The 17,457-nt window shown below is 38.0% G+C and overlaps 1 protein-coding gene across 1 annotated transcript; it reads left to right on the top strand.

Annotated features, from left to right (window-relative positions):
- Window positions 1–4,173: 4,173 nt before the first annotated feature.
- On the top strand, window positions 4,174–16,263 carry SPINK6 (serine peptidase inhibitor Kazal type 6). The gene is made up of 4 exons (XM_021702003.1): window positions 4,174–4,288; window positions 7,028–7,050; window positions 14,811–14,926; window positions 16,042–16,263. The coding sequence occupies exons 1-4, from the start codon at window positions 4,231–4,233 to the stop codon at window positions 16,085–16,087; spliced, it is 243 nt and encodes an 80-aa protein (XP_021557678.1). The 5' UTR covers window positions 4,174–4,230; the 3' UTR covers window positions 16,088–16,263.
- Window positions 16,264–17,457: the final 1,194 nt, after the last annotated feature.

The following is a 17,457-nucleotide window of genomic DNA, read 5'->3' on the forward strand; positions in this document are numbered from 1 at the left end:
TCAAAGGACACGATTCTCAAACTCAAAAGCCTTCTAGGGCCAGCAACAAGTAAGGCAAATGAGTGAGCCAATGACAGGTGCAAATGAAGCAGTTACCCCTAAACTTCAGCTGACTCTCGCCCTGGCAATGGAGGGCCCCAAAAGTTCCAGAAATCTTGTATTTAACATTTTGTTAGATATTCATATTTTAAAAGTTGTGGACTAATTTAAATTTTTTAAACCATTAAAATACAGATAAAAAAATACAAATAAAATACATCAATAAGTCAGAGTCAATCTTCATGCTACCAGTTTAGGATGTCTACCTTAGAGGATTAAGAAATGTTCTGTGAGGGGCGTCTGGGTGGCTCAGGTCTGTGAGCCTGACTCTCGATTTTGGCTCAGGTCATGATCTCAGGGTCATGAGATCCAGCCCCATGTCAGGCTCCGTGCTGAGCTTAGAGCCTGCTTGGAATTCTCTCTCTTCTTCTCCCTCTACCCCTCCCTGCTTGTGCTCTCTCCCTCTAAAAAAGAAGGAAAGAAAGAAAGAGACAGAAAGAAGAAAGAAAGAAAGAAAGAAAGAAAGAAAGAAAGAAAGAAAGAAAGAAAGAAAGAAAGAAAAAAAGAAAGAAAAGAAAGAAAGAAAGAGAGAAAAGAAAGAAAGAGAGAAAAGAAAGAAAGAAAGAGAGAGAGAGAAAGAAATGTTCTGTTAAGAGATTATAACTTGGACTTCTCATTGTATGATATGTAGAATTTAGACATGTAGCAATTGGAGAAAAGAACATCCCAGGCAAAAGCAACATCATGACTTAAGTTAGGAAAATACAAGCATAATGCAAATAAATGAGAAACCATGAAGAACTTATTTTGAAAGGGGTGCCGAATCTATGACGGGAGGAGCAGGAAATACGATAACATGAGCATTTAGGAAAGAAGGTGAGGATGACCAGGAATGTACATAGATTCTTTAAAAGCAAGTCATGCCCAGTGTGCCTCACTGTATTTCGTAAGGGTGAGAAATTGCTACCATGCCCAAAACATGAACATTGATTTAAATAGAGTAGCCTTGGACATAAGTTGGTGAAATATCTTCAACGCTGTTTTGTTCAACACTTGTCAATGATATTGATGATGATCAAGAGGACATTTACTAGATTTGTAGTTGACACAAGGTTGAAAGGGATCACTAATATGATGACAGACTCAAGCCTAAACAATTTTGAGACTGAATGCAAATTTTTGACAAAACACTAAAGTTGTTTCTGAGCCAAGAAAGTGAAAGAAATAAGTATAAGATGCGGGAAAAGAACCCAGAAAGCCATCTTATTAAGAATATTAAGATTCAGGGACACCTGGGTGGCTCAGTTGTTTTAGCGTCTGCCTTCGGCTCAGGTCATGATCCCAGGGTCCTGGGATGGAGTCCCACATCGGGCTCCTTGCTCAGAGGGGAGCCTGTTTCTCCCTCTGCCTGCTTCTATCTCTGCCTGCCACTCCCCCTCCTTGTGCTCTCCCTCTCTCTCTGACAAAAAAAAAAGAATATTAAGATTCAGAAAGGTTAATTAACATCCCTCAAATCATACAGTTCATGGCAGAAGTAGAATGTGCATTCCGAGTCTATCTGGAATCAAACTCTATCTCTTTCCTATCCATCACAGAACCAGTAAGTATAAAAGTACTATGTACTTCTCTTGGGAGAACATTAGTTTGATTTGTATTGAGTGGGAGATTGAGGTAAATGTCCTTAAAGATCACAATTAATTATAAAATCTATTTTTTATTTTCTTCTGATAAAACATTAATGAAGTTTGGATCTAATATACTGAGTAGAGTGGATTCAATTTTATATAAGCTAAGATTTCTGTGTCAAAGAATGAAATTTTATTTTTATTATTTTTTTCTTCATGTCACAATAATAGCAGAATACATTTGTCTTGCCGATTAAAGATAATTCAATCTCAGTTATATATCAAACATTTTCTGAGCACATATTAATTGGTAAGAATATTTGGAAGCCACAAAATTTCTTCCCATAAAGATTCAAGAAAAATTTAAAGACAATTGTTAAGGTTGTTCTTTAGTTGTCTTTGAAACTTTTAGTGCTTGACATCTGACCCACGACCTTCTGCAAAGGACTTCAAGATTATGTATATGTGAGCATGTATGTGTCTACGTGTGTGTTACACCACACTCCTTAGAATGAAAACCAAGCAGGTGCTTTTCCTTCTTACTCCTTTCCTCTCTTTCCTACCTGTACCCCTCATCCCCCCCATCTCCTCTACCCTTCAAGTTCACATCTTTTAACACTGTCAGAAAAGCAAATAAAAGAAAATAATTCTTATTTTTATTACAATCATGCTTCATTTTTTATTAAACAGCAATATTTTATTTGATTACCAAATTCAATGCAATATAGTTGCCATTTCCAAAGACTGAAAATACATCCTAAATTCTGAGATGAATCAAATTAATATGTCAATTTCCAAAAAGAAAAGAAATATCCTGAAATAAAAGGAACAATATCTGAACTACGTATATATTTTCTCAATGTGATTACTGGAAAAGGAAGCCCATTGTTTAGAAGTAGAATTTCTGAGTTATTTATACATAAAACACACTAATCACTTGTGTTTATTTTTTTAATCTTTTAATTTTTTTGTTTGATTCCAGTCGACATACAGTGTTACTTAGTTTCAGGTGTGCAAAACGGTGACTCGGCTTCTCTATACCTGACCCCATACTCACCACCAGTGTCTGTCACCATACACTGCTGTTACAATGTCATTGACGGTGTTCCCTCTGCTGTGCCTTTTATTCCCGTGACTTACTCATCCATAACTGGAAGTCTGTATCTCCCACTCTCCTTCACCCATTCTGTTCAACTCCTCACCCCCCTTCCCACTGGCAGCCATCAATTTGTTCTCTGTATTTATAAGCCTGATTCTGCTTTTTGTTTATATGTTTATTCATTTGTTTTGTTTTTTCATGTTCCACATAGGAGTGTTTAAACTGGACACATTTTGCATGTTCTTCCAACACTTTAAAGTGCTCCATTTTTCTTCATGGTATTTTAAGTAGCTGTTTGTGATTTGAGACAGACTTTCTCATTATCACTATAACCATTGTTTATTTTTGTTGTTGTTCCCACAAAGAAAGCTATGGACATCCCACTCTTTGATCTCTCTTGCAAATGAATTGACCATAATAGTTAATGGGATTCATCTATGCATATGAACAGTATATTTTCAAGGAGCTAAAACAAAAAGTTTTATTATGACTATTTTTTTTACTTTACAGAGAAAAGGGAAATAGTTCATATTACTTATTTTAAATATTCCTTAATTCAGTAACTTTTAAAAATAATTTTTTAACTTTTTATTTAAGCTCCAATTAGTTAACATACAGTGTAATATTAGTTTTAGGTGAACAATACAGTGATTCAATACTTCCATACAACACCATCAATTAATGAATGGATAAAAATAATTTTTATAAATAAAAAAATACATTGACTCCCTTCTTCATTTTGACTTCAGAATTGAAAATCACATATGACATACTATATGTTGGCTAACTGAACATAATAAAAATAAATAAATTAAAAAAAAAGAATTGAAAATCACTGGCATTTGACTATAGTAATGATTTTTAAAATTAACAGGCTGATTCCTCCCCAGAAAATGCTTTTGCTAACACAGTTCTGGTGATAGTGTAGAATACCTATTTCTTTGGGGTACATCTTGGATGACATGGACTTTGAAAATCCAAGTTACACCCTAGATTCCATTCCCCTGTGGTTACTCATCTGGACCACATACATGCAGGACTTGTCTGAAAGAGACCTAGACGTTAAGCAGACTCCACCAGTGAATCATCCCTTTAATGTAGCAAAACCTTAGAGGGAAGAGTAGGGAGGATATATTGGTTGTTAGGAAAACGTAAACTACAGGTAGAAAATGACATCCTCAATTAATAAGATCTAAGGTGCGACTCACATAATTGTTCTAATTTTTAACAATGATGGAGAGCATGAAGCATTTCTTTGAGTTGGTAAGAGGTCCCAATAAATGCCTAAATTGTGTAGATTTGCATATGGTTTTAGAAGGTGATTTATAAGGTAGGTGGAGATCCCAGCTCCCTTGATCATGTCTATATATATATGTCTCAGTGTGTGTTTTAGTACCCTGGGAAGTGTCTTGACACAGAAGCTGAGCTAGACAAAGGAGCCTTGATCTGAGTGAGCTAACTGGCACCATGAGAATATTGAGTGTCTTTCTGCTCCTCTCTCTGGCTCTTTTCAGCATTTTCTCGGGTGAGTTCATTTCTTTTTTCTTAAAATTAAAATCCAGTATTCATACTGAACTGGAAATAAGGGTATTTATCTACCATATTTCAAAATCCTAACAATCTTGATATTAAAGGCCAATTCTGAGATCATTGTAGTGGTGATAATGATTGTGAGATGAGAATGGTGATAGTAATGATAAAAATAATGTTTTGTTGAGCATATACTATATTCTAGGCATGTACTGAGGGCTTTTCTGCATCATCTCCAATACACACAGCAAGGTATTCATGTTTATACTCTACATATAAAAAAAAAACTGTAGCATAAAGAACTTAAAATTGCCAAAGGACTTGTAACGAGGAAGTAGAATTTAGAATTTGAATCCAGGACTTCTGGATATTACAGATGTTTGTTCCACAGAACTAGTCTGGAGGATGAGTAATTGTTGTATCTAGTAGTTGGGCTTCCAAGACAAAAGAAAGATTTCCTGTCCTCATTATTCTTATAATTGGAATTTAAATAACTGAAATTGAAACAAGGAGGAAGAAGGCAACTCGGAGAATGCTTCAGGAAAGTTATGGAATCTTAAAATGCCAAAATGTATATGCTGGTGGTGAATTAATTCCTCAAGCAAGGGAATATCTTTGGCCACTTTAATGAGCAAGAGTCATATATTCTATCAATTTGGGTTGTTTAAAGGATAATACAGTTCAATCTGATATTTTTCATCACAGGATCATATGAATGAAGAGTTTCACTGTACCAATTCTTTCCTTCTTTATTATTCTACTCTTTGCTGTTGCAGTGGACAAAGCACATGCTAGAGACTCTAGACCCAGCACCTAGGCCCACCTCTTTCACTAATGACCTGTGTCACCTGGAGAAATAGCACAGCATTTCGAGATCTTCTCTCATTTGTAGAGTGCCAGAAATGAGATTGCATCCTGGGAACTTCCATGTCTGATACAGCACTTGTGACAAAAGTAGTTGAAGTTTGCTGCTATCAGAGATTTTTTTTTTTAAGATTTTATTTATTTATTTGAGAGAGAGAGTGCATGTGAGAGTGTGAGGCGAGGTGGGCCGAGGGGAGGGTTGGGCAGAGAGAGAGAGAGTCTCAAGGAAACTCCCCACTGAGTGTGAAACCCTAGGCGGGGCTCAGCCTCATGACCCTGAGATCATGACCTGAGCCAAAACTAAGAGATGCTTAACCGACTGAGCCACCCAGGCACCCCAGGTCCTATTTGATCTTACAGAATGGAATTTTCGAGCGATTGTCCTAAGAATCTTTATTTTTTGGTTGTTGTTGAAATTGTGCTTTTTTTTGTTTGTTTGTTTTTTGTAGTTTTTTAGTGGAGAAATCCTTTGTTTTTACTGAACAATAGTTGACATGGAGGGTTACATTAGTTTCAGGTGTACAACATAGTGATTCACCAAGTATGTACGTTCTGCTGTGCTCACCACAAGCATAGCTCCCACGTAATAACCAGCCACGTGGCTGCAGTAAGGTGGGCAATCACTACAGCAGATGTTCATTAACTTCCTTTTAAATTCAAAAGCCTTGTTTCTCCTTTCCCCTTGAATAGAGAATACACTTGATGTATTTCCAGCTGTTCACCTGCAAGTGCAGGCCAGCACTTGAGAAGGATTGTACTCATGCAATTCTGTCATCAAAGTGCCCTTGGGCTTACACGTGAGAAGTGTTGTTGGCATTAGGAATTCTGCAGTTATGGCCAGATCAAGATTCAACAGCTCATACCAGAATTCAACCCAAGACCTTTATTATCAGTATTTTATTTATTTATTTATTTATTTATTTATTTATTTATTTATTTTAAAAGAAAGATATCAGCGTTTTTTTGTTTTTTAAGATTTTATTTATTTATTCATGAGAGAGAGAGGCAGAGGCAGAGGGAGAAGCAGGTTCCCCGAAGAGCAGGGAGCCTGATGTGGGACTCGATCCCAGGACCCCAGGATCATGACCTGAGCCAAAGGCAGACACTTAACCATCTGTGCCACCCAGGCACCCTATTATATCGGTATTTTAAACCACTGAGCTAATTAGCCACAACTTAAAATCACACACATAATCCTAAAGATGGAGGGAGGGAGAGAGAGAGAAGCAAGACTGTATTTGTGGACTTTTCTTCTCTTTCAGGAATTTAGAAAGATGTAGCAGAAGAAATAAGTCACAAAAAAAGAGAATGAGTTTGTCCTTACGAGTCTATATTTGGGCCAAGTCTTCAAAGCTGGTTGAGTATAAAGGGCAGAAGAGCAATTTGGGGCTCAAAGAACAAACAACAAATGTAGTGTCTTCCCCAGCTGCCTGGGACAAAGGCTTTGGGGAGGTCTGCATGCACTGAACCCTGGACTGTCAAAGTGAGAGGAAACTTTCCAATTCAACTTCTCTATCTTGAAGCCAGAGATGACAAGGTCATTCCCATAGTAAATTCGTGACTCGACCAGGACTGTCACATGAATCTCCAGATCCTTAAACTATTTCCTCTAACTTCCCCCCAAACCTCCAAGAAATATTACCCATCATGGTCCATGTACATTATATATATATAAATCATTTTTGAAGTGTCTGCTGTGCCCTGAGAAATGAACAGATGTAAACAATAAAACTACCATACCATGACTTGTTCAGGTGACGAAGAATCAAGAAAAGGTATCATTCCCAGGTTGAGGGTGTCCTAATTTCACAAATCTTGCTTTTTGCACATTCAAAGACTACATTGTTTGGATTTTGTGCTTTCTTTTCAGGTGTCTTCAGTCAAGGAGGACAGGTCAGTGTATATTTTTTACCTATTCTTCAGACCTGGGTGGCGTTTGGCTGGTATTCCCCAGCCAAACAGAGGTTTGCCTATGGGTAAAAGAGCAGAAACAAGGAACATCTGGCCCAAATGCAGAAATCAGAAGTAACTCATTTTTTTAACTACAATATCTCATTGAGTATACTGTTTACAGTTTTAAAGACCCTAAATGCCTATTCTCAGATTTTGTTAAAGTGAAATGAATGTAAATAAAAATAGGACGAATCTGTCATCGTGCTAATGCTTAGTCTCTGATTTCACTGTGTGATCTTGGGCAAGTTACTCAGCTTTTCTGAGCCGTAATTTCCACAACTATAGAAAAGGAATAATATTATTCACCTCATAGAATTAGATTTAAGTTACATAAACTATGTGGGAGCATTTGGTAAACTATAGAAGGATAACTTAGTGATCAATCATGAGCAGCTTCTAAAGGAGATATTAGGCCAGAGGCTTTTATTTTCTGCTTAGAGAGCAAGCTTGTTAAGTGTGTTGCACTGAGTATGTACAAAGAGATTCACTCGAAATTAAATACAATTGGGGTTAAAAATTGGAATAGGCACAAGTTATCTTCTTTATTTGGCTGATTCTTTTTTTTTTCCAAATTAATCCACCACCTTTTTTCCAGTCTCTTGTTCTACCAAAAGACAACACGAATAAGTGGTGTTTGTTCTGCCAATCCTGCCCTTGTGTCTATACTGAATGTGTTCACTTGACTTTGGCCTTGGTTCTTGGTTAGCCTCGTTGTGCTCAAGAACTTTTGGCATCAAAAATTCCCAGACACTACTGCCAACTGATTGGAGTTGGCAAAGGAGCTAAAAAATATTTTCCAACCCTAGTATACCTACCACTTGCATAAAACTTTTTTTTTCAAATTTTAGCATCTCAGAAATTGAGATGCATCTTACAATGGATGATACCTTAGAATGAACTGCCAGTGTGTTGTGTGTGTGTGTGCATGTGTGTGCATGTACACTTGTGTCTTAGTGTATGCACACATGTGTTTGTATTGCTATATGTAATTATACACCTTAAAATTGATTTATCCTTATGTTTAAATGTATATGGTAGCATAATCTATGTTAAATATCAAAACAAACAGAGAAAGGACATAAGATCCAGACAAACATTCCATATCCCTTTAGGTAGTAAAATATGATAAGGCCATTACACAGAGATTCAAAATAAATGGAATTTAACCCCAGTTTTCTCATTAACACACAAGTTGCTTTTCTTCTTTCAGCTTGGAATTCCAGATTGGATTTTTAGTGCTTTCTAGGGTTCATTGAAAATCTGCTATTTACTGGTTCTGTTCCTATAGACGGACCCAAGTCTTAGAGTCTGCTTGCCTGAGGATCCTGGGGGATGCTTCCTCAATGTGCAGATCCCCAGGCACCATGCCAGGCTTACTGAGTAATAATCACACAGCTGAGGAGTTTTGATCCTACGTCCTTGGTATTTATCTGATGCTGGAAAGCACTGACTTTGGAGCACTCAAACACCCTCAAGAGAGTATAGATGAGTCCTTGTTCAAATCCTTGCTGGCTGTGTGATCCGAACGGTGTCTCTTCCATTCTCTTTGCCTTTGTTTCCACATCTCTAAGATGAAAATACAGATTCAAGCATCTCCAGAGCCCTGTTCTGGCCTTGGGTATCTGGATTCATATGAATGAAGCCTGCCTGACCAAGACTGCTGTCTCTTTTATGCTCAAATATCAAGGGCCAGGAGGGAGCCACCGTCCAGATGGCACAAAGGTGACGTTTCTCTTCTGTGTGTCTGGAAGGATGATGGCAGTCCCAACGACAAGCAGAAATTGAAACTAACCTTGGGAGCATGCCTGCTCAAGTCTGATCCAGCCAGGACAAAAGGGAGAGCATTTACTCTTAACACCAAAGTCAATATTCTCATGCCAGGAAGTCTCTCCATGATGGAGCACCTGAGGGGAAATTAGAATGAGCAGTTTAAATTATTGATTTGTAAAAGTTTCACATTCTTTCAAAAAGAGTGTTCAAACTAAACAAAAAGCATGTTCCTGCACTTTGGGAATTCGTAGTCCTGTAAAATTTTCCCTGTAAATATAAGTGACTAATAAGCTGCCAACTCTTTAATTTGCCAAGTAGGAATATTAAATAACATAAAAATAAAAATCTAATAATAATAATTAAACATAAAACTACTATTTACCATCATCAGCCTTCATTAAAGAAATTATAGTATAATACCAAAATGCTTGAAAGACATAATCTCAAAACAAGGATGGTTTTTTGAACAGAATACATTTTGCTTTTAGAACCACTCACTACTTTGTCTTTGTTTTTCTTATTTCCTTACCAGGCTGGGTATTTGGGAACCATATCCTTAGGGAGCTGTTTAAATTAATATTCCAGGGGCGCCTGGGTGGCTCGGTTGGTTAAGCAACTGCCTTCGGCTCAGGTCATGATCCTGGAGTCCCTGGATCGAGTCCCGCATCGGGCTCCCTGCTCGGCAAGGAGCCTGCTTCTCCCTCTGACCCTCTCCCCTCTCATGCTCTCTGTCTCTCATTCTCTCTGTCTCAAATAAATAAATAAAATCTTAAAAAAAAAATTAATATTCCAGATTGGAATTAACATAACAAACTGCTTGAAAATAAATAATTGTCAACCATTTTCTTTTACAATAATTTTGAGATATCTACATTTATTTTTGTTAGCATTTTAAGATAAAAGCATGGTAAATTTTAGTATAGTTAGTAAAACAATGCTCCATGCCTAAAATATGTTTGGGGCTGTTCATTTTTCCTAATTAGCTTGCTTTAACTTTAATTAAGATACTGACAGGACACCTAAATATAACTTGGCAGTGTTAACCAGCGTCTATACTTTAACTAGAGATAGGGAAACTCGGGCTTCAGAAAGAGAACCTACCTCACTCAAGGTTACCAACAGCAGTAAAGCTGTGCAGTCACCATCTCAGGACACCCAACTCCACATTGAGTGACCATCTGTGGCTCCATGCTGCTTCTTTTTTTGGGGGGGCGGGGAGGGGTACAAGGAAAGGGAGAGTGAATCTTAAGCAGGCTCCACACCCAGCAGGGCGCCCAATGCGGGGCTCGATCTCAAACCCCTGAGATCATGACCTGAGCTGAAGTCAAGAGTCTGACGCTCAACCGCTCAACTGACTGAGCCCTTCCACGCTACTTCTGATCAGCAACAGGAAGCCATTTTGCAGGGCACGTGAATTCGTATTGAGCAGCATAATTTTCTGAGCAAATAAATACATGTTAGTGTTTACTATCCTCGGTTCTTAAGCAAAGAAGTATTATAATGAAAACAGTAGTTTAGGGGTGCCTAAACTAGTATTTTTCAGTAAAGGGGGGAATAGATGAAGTCCTACACTCTAAGGTGTATGGGTGTGATTGTGTGTGTTTGCAAATTTTCATTGGCTTTATTTGTAGAACTAAAATGCTAGAGTAAAATATCAATGATCCTGACTCTTTAGTTGATTGAGTAACCATACAAGCTCATTTTCCAGACAAGTTAAATAATTTGGTAGTGCCCGTTAGCAAAAAACACTGATTTGGGTACTAAAAGTGTCACTCTATTCCAGAATATTTTAGAAGGCACAGTTCTTTGAAGAACCACAAGAGGTCAGGCTGATACTAAACACTGGCACCCAAGTGCCTAAACATGGTCTTCAGAAGCTGAACTCAAGAAATAAATGGAGGTGCTTATTAAATCCAACACCAATTTTAAAAAAAAAATCAAAAAATTCACTAAAATAGGATAAAAATAATGGGCTCCAAAAATTGTAGATTGTGATATAATTTACATTGTTAATATTCATAGTAGCAATCTTGCACATACTTGGAGCTTTACCAAGTGTTTTCAAAGGATTTATCACTACGATAACCCCAGAAGATAGGCATTATCAGCCCCGTTAAAGATGAAGAAACTTAATCTCAGAGCAGTCAAATTTTTGCACAAGGTAATGTAGCTAATCAGTGAAAGAAGCAAAATTCAGAGCCAGGTCTGTCTGATTCCATCTACAGGACAGTGCCCCAACATGACAGAGCAGTAGGGGATTCTAAACAATTCAGGGAGAGGAGAATTTCAGCTCTCTTGGATTTCCTAAATCCCTCATAGGGGAAACTTTCAAGGAGGAAGAAACAATCATACCATCCCCTTAGTCTAGACCTGCTTTGACTTCCACTGAGAAGCCGGTTGTTTGGGTTCCATGTATAGTAAAAGGGGAGAGGACATTTAGGCACAAAAAAGGTATGACATTCAGAAATCATAGCCCACTTCTCCAGTTATGAGAGCCCTGGCCTCTTTCTAGTCCCAGCCCTGCTATGCCCCTGCCTTGCTCTTTGCTTCCCAGACGGGATTTCTGGCTGTCCCTGCAAAGGCATCATTCACCTTCCCTGTCCTCCGGGGCTCTCAGAGAGTGGTCTTTTTCTGTCCTCAGTCACCATGCTAAAATTTCTCACACACTGAGTGAAGAGGAGCCTCTAGATATAAAAGAGGAAGCACTTGGGCAGAAGTTGTTATTTCTCCCACTCAATTGAAGATCTAAGGACTTAGCTTTATTTAGCCACTTTATTGAGAGAGTCACTCACTGCTCAGACTTAAACCATCAAAGGTGGAAGGGTCCTCAGAGACCGTCTAGTCCGATGGTACAGTTGAAGCAGGCCTGCCATCAGAAGCTTATTTTCCGCATCCTTGCCCAGGGCTGTTTCAAATATTCTACCCTGACTTTCTACAATTCCTCTTGACCACCTCTGATCCTCATAACAATGCTCGGAATGAAGCATGTGTCCAAGATGACACAACTAGTTAATTGTGTGTAGCAGAACAAATTCTGTAACAGGATTCCTTGGCTCCCTTCAGGGATCACTAGAGGCCAGGACAATCCGAAAGCATGAAGTGTGTCTATGTTCTGAGGAAGTCTGTTCATAGGCCATTTGATTGTTTGGGTTTTCATTGTTGAAATCTTGTATTCTTCCAGGTCATTCCCAGGGGGCAGTGGAAGGGGAAAAGTGGGCTTGGGGAGGGGGTGGCGTCTAGACACTCCCAACAGTGAACCCTCCCCAACTGCCTCCCTCATATCACTTTCTGAAGGACAAAAGAGGCTGGATGGCAAGATCAGAGGGCCAACTGCCAGGGAAAGGTGTCTTAAGGAGGTGTCTGTCTCATGTAAGAGACTTTGTTTTTTCTTTTTCTCACTGACCTGACTGTAGAGACACATGTATCTCTGACCAAGATGCCCTGTCTTCAGCTTCCACAATGCCCGTGCCTGGCCCACTGTGGCATTGATCACACATCATGCTATGGTTATCTGTGTCTTCTTTTTTAAGATTTTATTTATTTATTTGTCAGAAAGAGAGAGAAGGCACAAGCAGGGGGAGCAGCAGGCAGAGGGAGAAGCAGACTACCCGCTGAGCAGGGAGCCCGACGTGGGCTTGATCCCAGGAATCTGGTATCATGACCTGAGCTGAAAGCAGACACTTAACTGAGCCACCCAGGCATCCCAGTTATCTATATTTTCTCTGCTTCCCTCATGCAGATGAGATGGTGAGCTTATATTGTTTATAACTGATTCCTCTCTGTATCACCAGAGCTCAGCACTGTGTCCTCCAAATAGTAGTTACCCATTGGCTGTTTGTGGAATAAATGAAAATATCAGAGATGATTCTGGTGTTTACAGTTTCTTGACTCAAGCACACAGCTGCAAATGTGTACATCAATGACTTAAGTATAAAATACATTAGCTTTTGAGAAAATTATCCTATGATTTATAAGACCCCAAAGATTTTCCAGCCTTTTTTCTGTTTGGAGACCTAAAGGAAAGATTACTGTCTGGGAGGTAGTATGAGAGGATGGAGTTATCTTTAAGAGCTTTCAGGAAAAGTAGAACTTTAGGTGGGACTATGAGAAGCCTATCTTCTCGAAGCCATGCCCTAAGATCTCTGATAAGTACTATACTGCCCAACCTCAACAGTACAAGTGCCAAATTTCAACAAACATCTATATTTAATAGTCTCAGGTGCCTTAAACCTGTTACATGTGATAATATTTTTAAACTCAGCAGTGTGATTCTTTTGCTGAGTGTTTCTCCATGCAAACCATCAGAAGGCTTTATCAATATATAATGGTTTACTCATATCTTAAACAAATAATTCATCTCACCTATGCCCATACATTTCTCTAATAAGGTATTTTCATGAAGTCTCCACGTCATGACTGTAAGTGTGGTCAAGGGTGCATAGTGACAGTTGATCTTTATTTCTCTCAGTGAGGATGTGTTGGAAATCTGCCATAGTAGGTTGTTGGAAATTCTAGACCAGCAAGGAGAAGCAATATGTTTAAGCACTGGTTTCAGTGACATCTGGTTGTGTGGCATTGGTAAGCCACGTAATTTTCCTGAGGATCACTATTCACATCTGTAAACTAGTTAATATAACATCGTTCATCGTATATCTCAGGCAGGGTTATTGTAAGACTCAACTCACATAATCCATATAAGAGTAGCTTAAATATTATGACTCAATTAATAAACATAAGAAGTGTTGTTTTAATGGAACTAAGATGGAGTAAAGTATGGTCCCTGTGTTCATGTTTAAATGTTACTTCAGCCCACACAGCTGACGTTTGGAGGAGTTCAGTTTTACCTATTACATATTGCCTGTACTCTGGAATAAAATGACTCAAATGCCATTTGCACACCAAATATTTACTCAGTTGACACTGAATTGAAAACTCCAGACTATTCTGAAAGACCACTAAAACTAAGGAGAAATATTAGTGCATAGGTACTACCATCCCTTCTATAGAACCCATGATGATAATTACTAATCAGTCACAGTATGTGTTCTCACCAAGGCTGGATGCACCCTCAGAATCCTTCTAAACAGAGCAGCTTAGGCAGCTATTACTATGTTTTTATAGTAGGCACAAAAGTTCAAATTGTACAAATAGACTCCAAGACAGAGTAAGTTAATAATAAAGACATTAGACCATTGTTTTCAAGAGATAGTAAATGGATGTAGCAGCCAACAGGGAAAACTAACAAGCCATTAGATAACATATGGGAACTCCGTGCAAGAATCATCCATATCTTTATAGCAAGGCATAAAGACTGCAATTAGAGTTAAATTAATACAAAGAAAGAAAGAGAGAGAGAAAAGAAAGAAAGAGAGAGAGAAAAGAAAGAAAGAAAGAAGAAGAAAGAAAGAAAGAAAGAAAGAAAGAAAGAAAGAAAGAAAGAAAGAGAAAAAGAAGGAGGGAGGAGGGAAGGAGAGAAGGAAGACAAGGAAAGGAAGAGAAAGAAAGGCAGAAAGAAAAGAACAAGCAAGCAGCATTTAAAGTTGAAAAACTAATCTCTGAATAATTAAGTGTTGGAGCAAAAAGTCATACCTATAGCATTTACCTCACTCCTTATATAAGAAGTAAGCATCTACCTTACATCATTAACTTACTCCTGAATACCATAACTACAGAAATGGGTTTCCTGTGTCTCAAAGAAAGAGTCTCATTTACATTTAGTAAGTTCTGGTTAAGCAGATAAGGAAAGCTATTTTTCTATTTCAGGAAGCTTTACATCGGGAGTGCACGTTTGTGTGTCTGTGTGTGTGTGTGTCTGTGTGTGTGTGTGTGTGTGTGTGTGTTTAAGCTTGCTGTCTGAAGCTTCTGTTCTGAGGGATAGATCCATAGACTAGAATTCACTAATGTCAATGTCATCGTGCTTACGTTGGTAGATTGACTGTGGTGAGTTCCAGGATCCCAAAGTCTACTGCACGCGGGAATCTAACCCCCACTGTGGCTCTGACGGCCAGACATATGGCAATAAATGTGCCTTCTGTAAGGCAATGGTGTAAGTATCATACTCTTCAAAATCAGAAACATGAAAAGTTTGGGGAAAATTTATCATCAATAAAAATATTATTTTATCCAAATTATTTTCAGACATTTTCTTTTATACCAAATTATATGTTACTAAGGTACAAATTTCTATTCATTCCTCTTTTAGTTTGATGAAAAAGAGCCGTTCAACAAAGAATAGAGGAAAAGATTATCCTTTAGAATGCAGACTAGTCAAACTTTACATAGTATACTAGGAAGATTCCATCAAGGACCCATGTGTATTGAATTTACACGTTTATAAGGAACAGAACAGATGCTATAGATTTTAGCCAATAAACTGTGACCTTCCCACGGGATCAGTTTATAATTAATAAAAATTTATTCAATCAATCTTTTAGTCTAATTGATTGCCCTAAAACCAAGGAAATTATAACCCTTGTTTAAGCCAGATAAAAGTCTCTCACTCCTCGCCATTTTCTGGTATTAGAGTTTTCTGTGAATGTCTTAATTCCGCTCAACTTCACTGCAAAATGCCTAAGCACAGGGATTATATAACTACCTATTATAATAACAGAGCCGGGCACATAGAATGAAATTAATAAATTAATATGTGCCTACTTGCTTATGTAACGTATCTGATTAATTAATACCAAACTTTCTCAGAGAAGAAAGGCAGTAGGGTAAACAGAGATTTAATTTAATGGACACATATTACTGAGTAAGTCTGAATATATAGCCTGCTATAAAGTGCCAAATGCCGGAATATTTGGTTCAACCTCTTACATCTTCTATGAGGACTGTGACCCTAGTGTACCTTTGCCATTACCTCTCCGGTCACTTTAACCTTTTCTGTTTGTATGCATATTTTCTCTCGGAGAATGAACAATTGAAACCAAGAGGTCAAGCCTGGGTAAAAATCTGAAATTTGTGTAAGATTCATGTTTTCTGTAATTTCTCCAGATGTCATCTCTGAGTACATTTAATTAACCTCTGCCAAATCATAAATGTGGATACCTATAGAATCAAATGATTGCAGGGACTCTGTGTAGTCAAAACTTCTTCCAACCTTTGTAATGAATAATAACAATATTACACTGAGCATATATTTGTCTTTCTCTTTTACAGGAAAAGTGGTGGGAAGATCAACCTAAAGCATCAAGGAAAATGCTGAATTTTGTGCAGTGTGTGTGCTGACTTCCAGCCACTTCTTTTCTCACTTCTATTTTTCTCTAATGGAGCCTTTAAATTTATAAAGATACGCCTTCTACTCTGCCTGCCTCTTGGGTAGTTCAGTTTATATCTATTTCCCTGGATTTGCTTGTTAATAAAGTAAATTCTGTAGAAGCATTGCTTGTGTTTTTACTTTGAGATCAAGAAGACCTACGGATACATTATGGAATAATTGACCTCGCATAAACTTGGATAAAAAGCCCTGTTTTTTGGATCTAAATCAACCAAGCAGTCACTGTGGGATCTTGGGGAAATCCCTTCCCCTTTCCTATTCTTGGAGTTGCATGTAGATGATGAGGGACTTTTAACAATGTGACAATACATTATGTTTACAATTATTTTGCAATACCTATTATTTAGATGGTAGATCACATAATATTGTTTCTTCCTAAATTCAGGAAAAGTACTTTATATAAAAATAAAATATTCATCCTCCCTAGACCACAGTTTTTTCATCTCTATGGAATGGTAGATTTATGCACAGAGATGTTACCCTTTATGTATACTATTGAAAAGGACCTAACCAAACTGGGGGTGCATCTGATCTTTAGATCAAGAGCCAGGGAGATTAGGTTATGCTAGGGAAAATACAGCCTTCAACTCTTTCAAGTGTAGGATTTGTGCTCTTCCGTGCTTAAAGACTATTCCCCTTGCTGGAGACAAATGCCCACATAATACATAGTTCAGATAAGGCAATTATAAGAGGGTGGATCGTTGAGTCACATGGACCAGAATGCGAGTCATGGGCTCTCACATAAGCTATGTGTCTTTGAACAAGTCAATTGACTTCTTTCATTTACAATGTACTCACCTGTAAAATGGGGACTAATACTTACCTCCTAAATTTATTGTGAAGATTAAGAAAATGATACATGTAAGCAGTTAAGTAATCTCTGACGTGTAAGGAGAGCTCGAAAATCAGTAGCTTTCACCATTGTGCTCTGTCATCGGTTTCAGCATGATACTGATGTCTTCACTGCCCAGGATATTTTTGTTCTTTTTCTCAGTATTTACATAGTTGGGTTTTTTTTAATGTCTATATTCCGTTCCTTTAACATTTTTGAAAATTCTCATCATGTGGGGCTTTTTCTCTGTCCTGTTTTTATCTATATACTAAGTGCCCTGCTCATTAGCGAAATTAAGCTCTTTTCTCCTCTTCAGTTTCTGCTCTCTGGTGTAATTTAGTTACTTCTAATGTAGACACGTAGGTACTACATGTAGTTTGGAAACTGAGTCATTGTGCGTGTTTGGACATATTGCCTCTCGACGTGGCCCACTCGTCCTCTCTCCTATTAGAACTGCCCCCTCCAG

Source organism: Neomonachus schauinslandi, chromosome 7, assembly GCF_002201575.2.
Source record: "Neomonachus schauinslandi chromosome 7, ASM220157v2, whole genome shotgun sequence".
Taxonomy (NCBI): domain Eukaryota; kingdom Metazoa; phylum Chordata; class Mammalia; order Carnivora; family Phocidae; genus Neomonachus; species Neomonachus schauinslandi.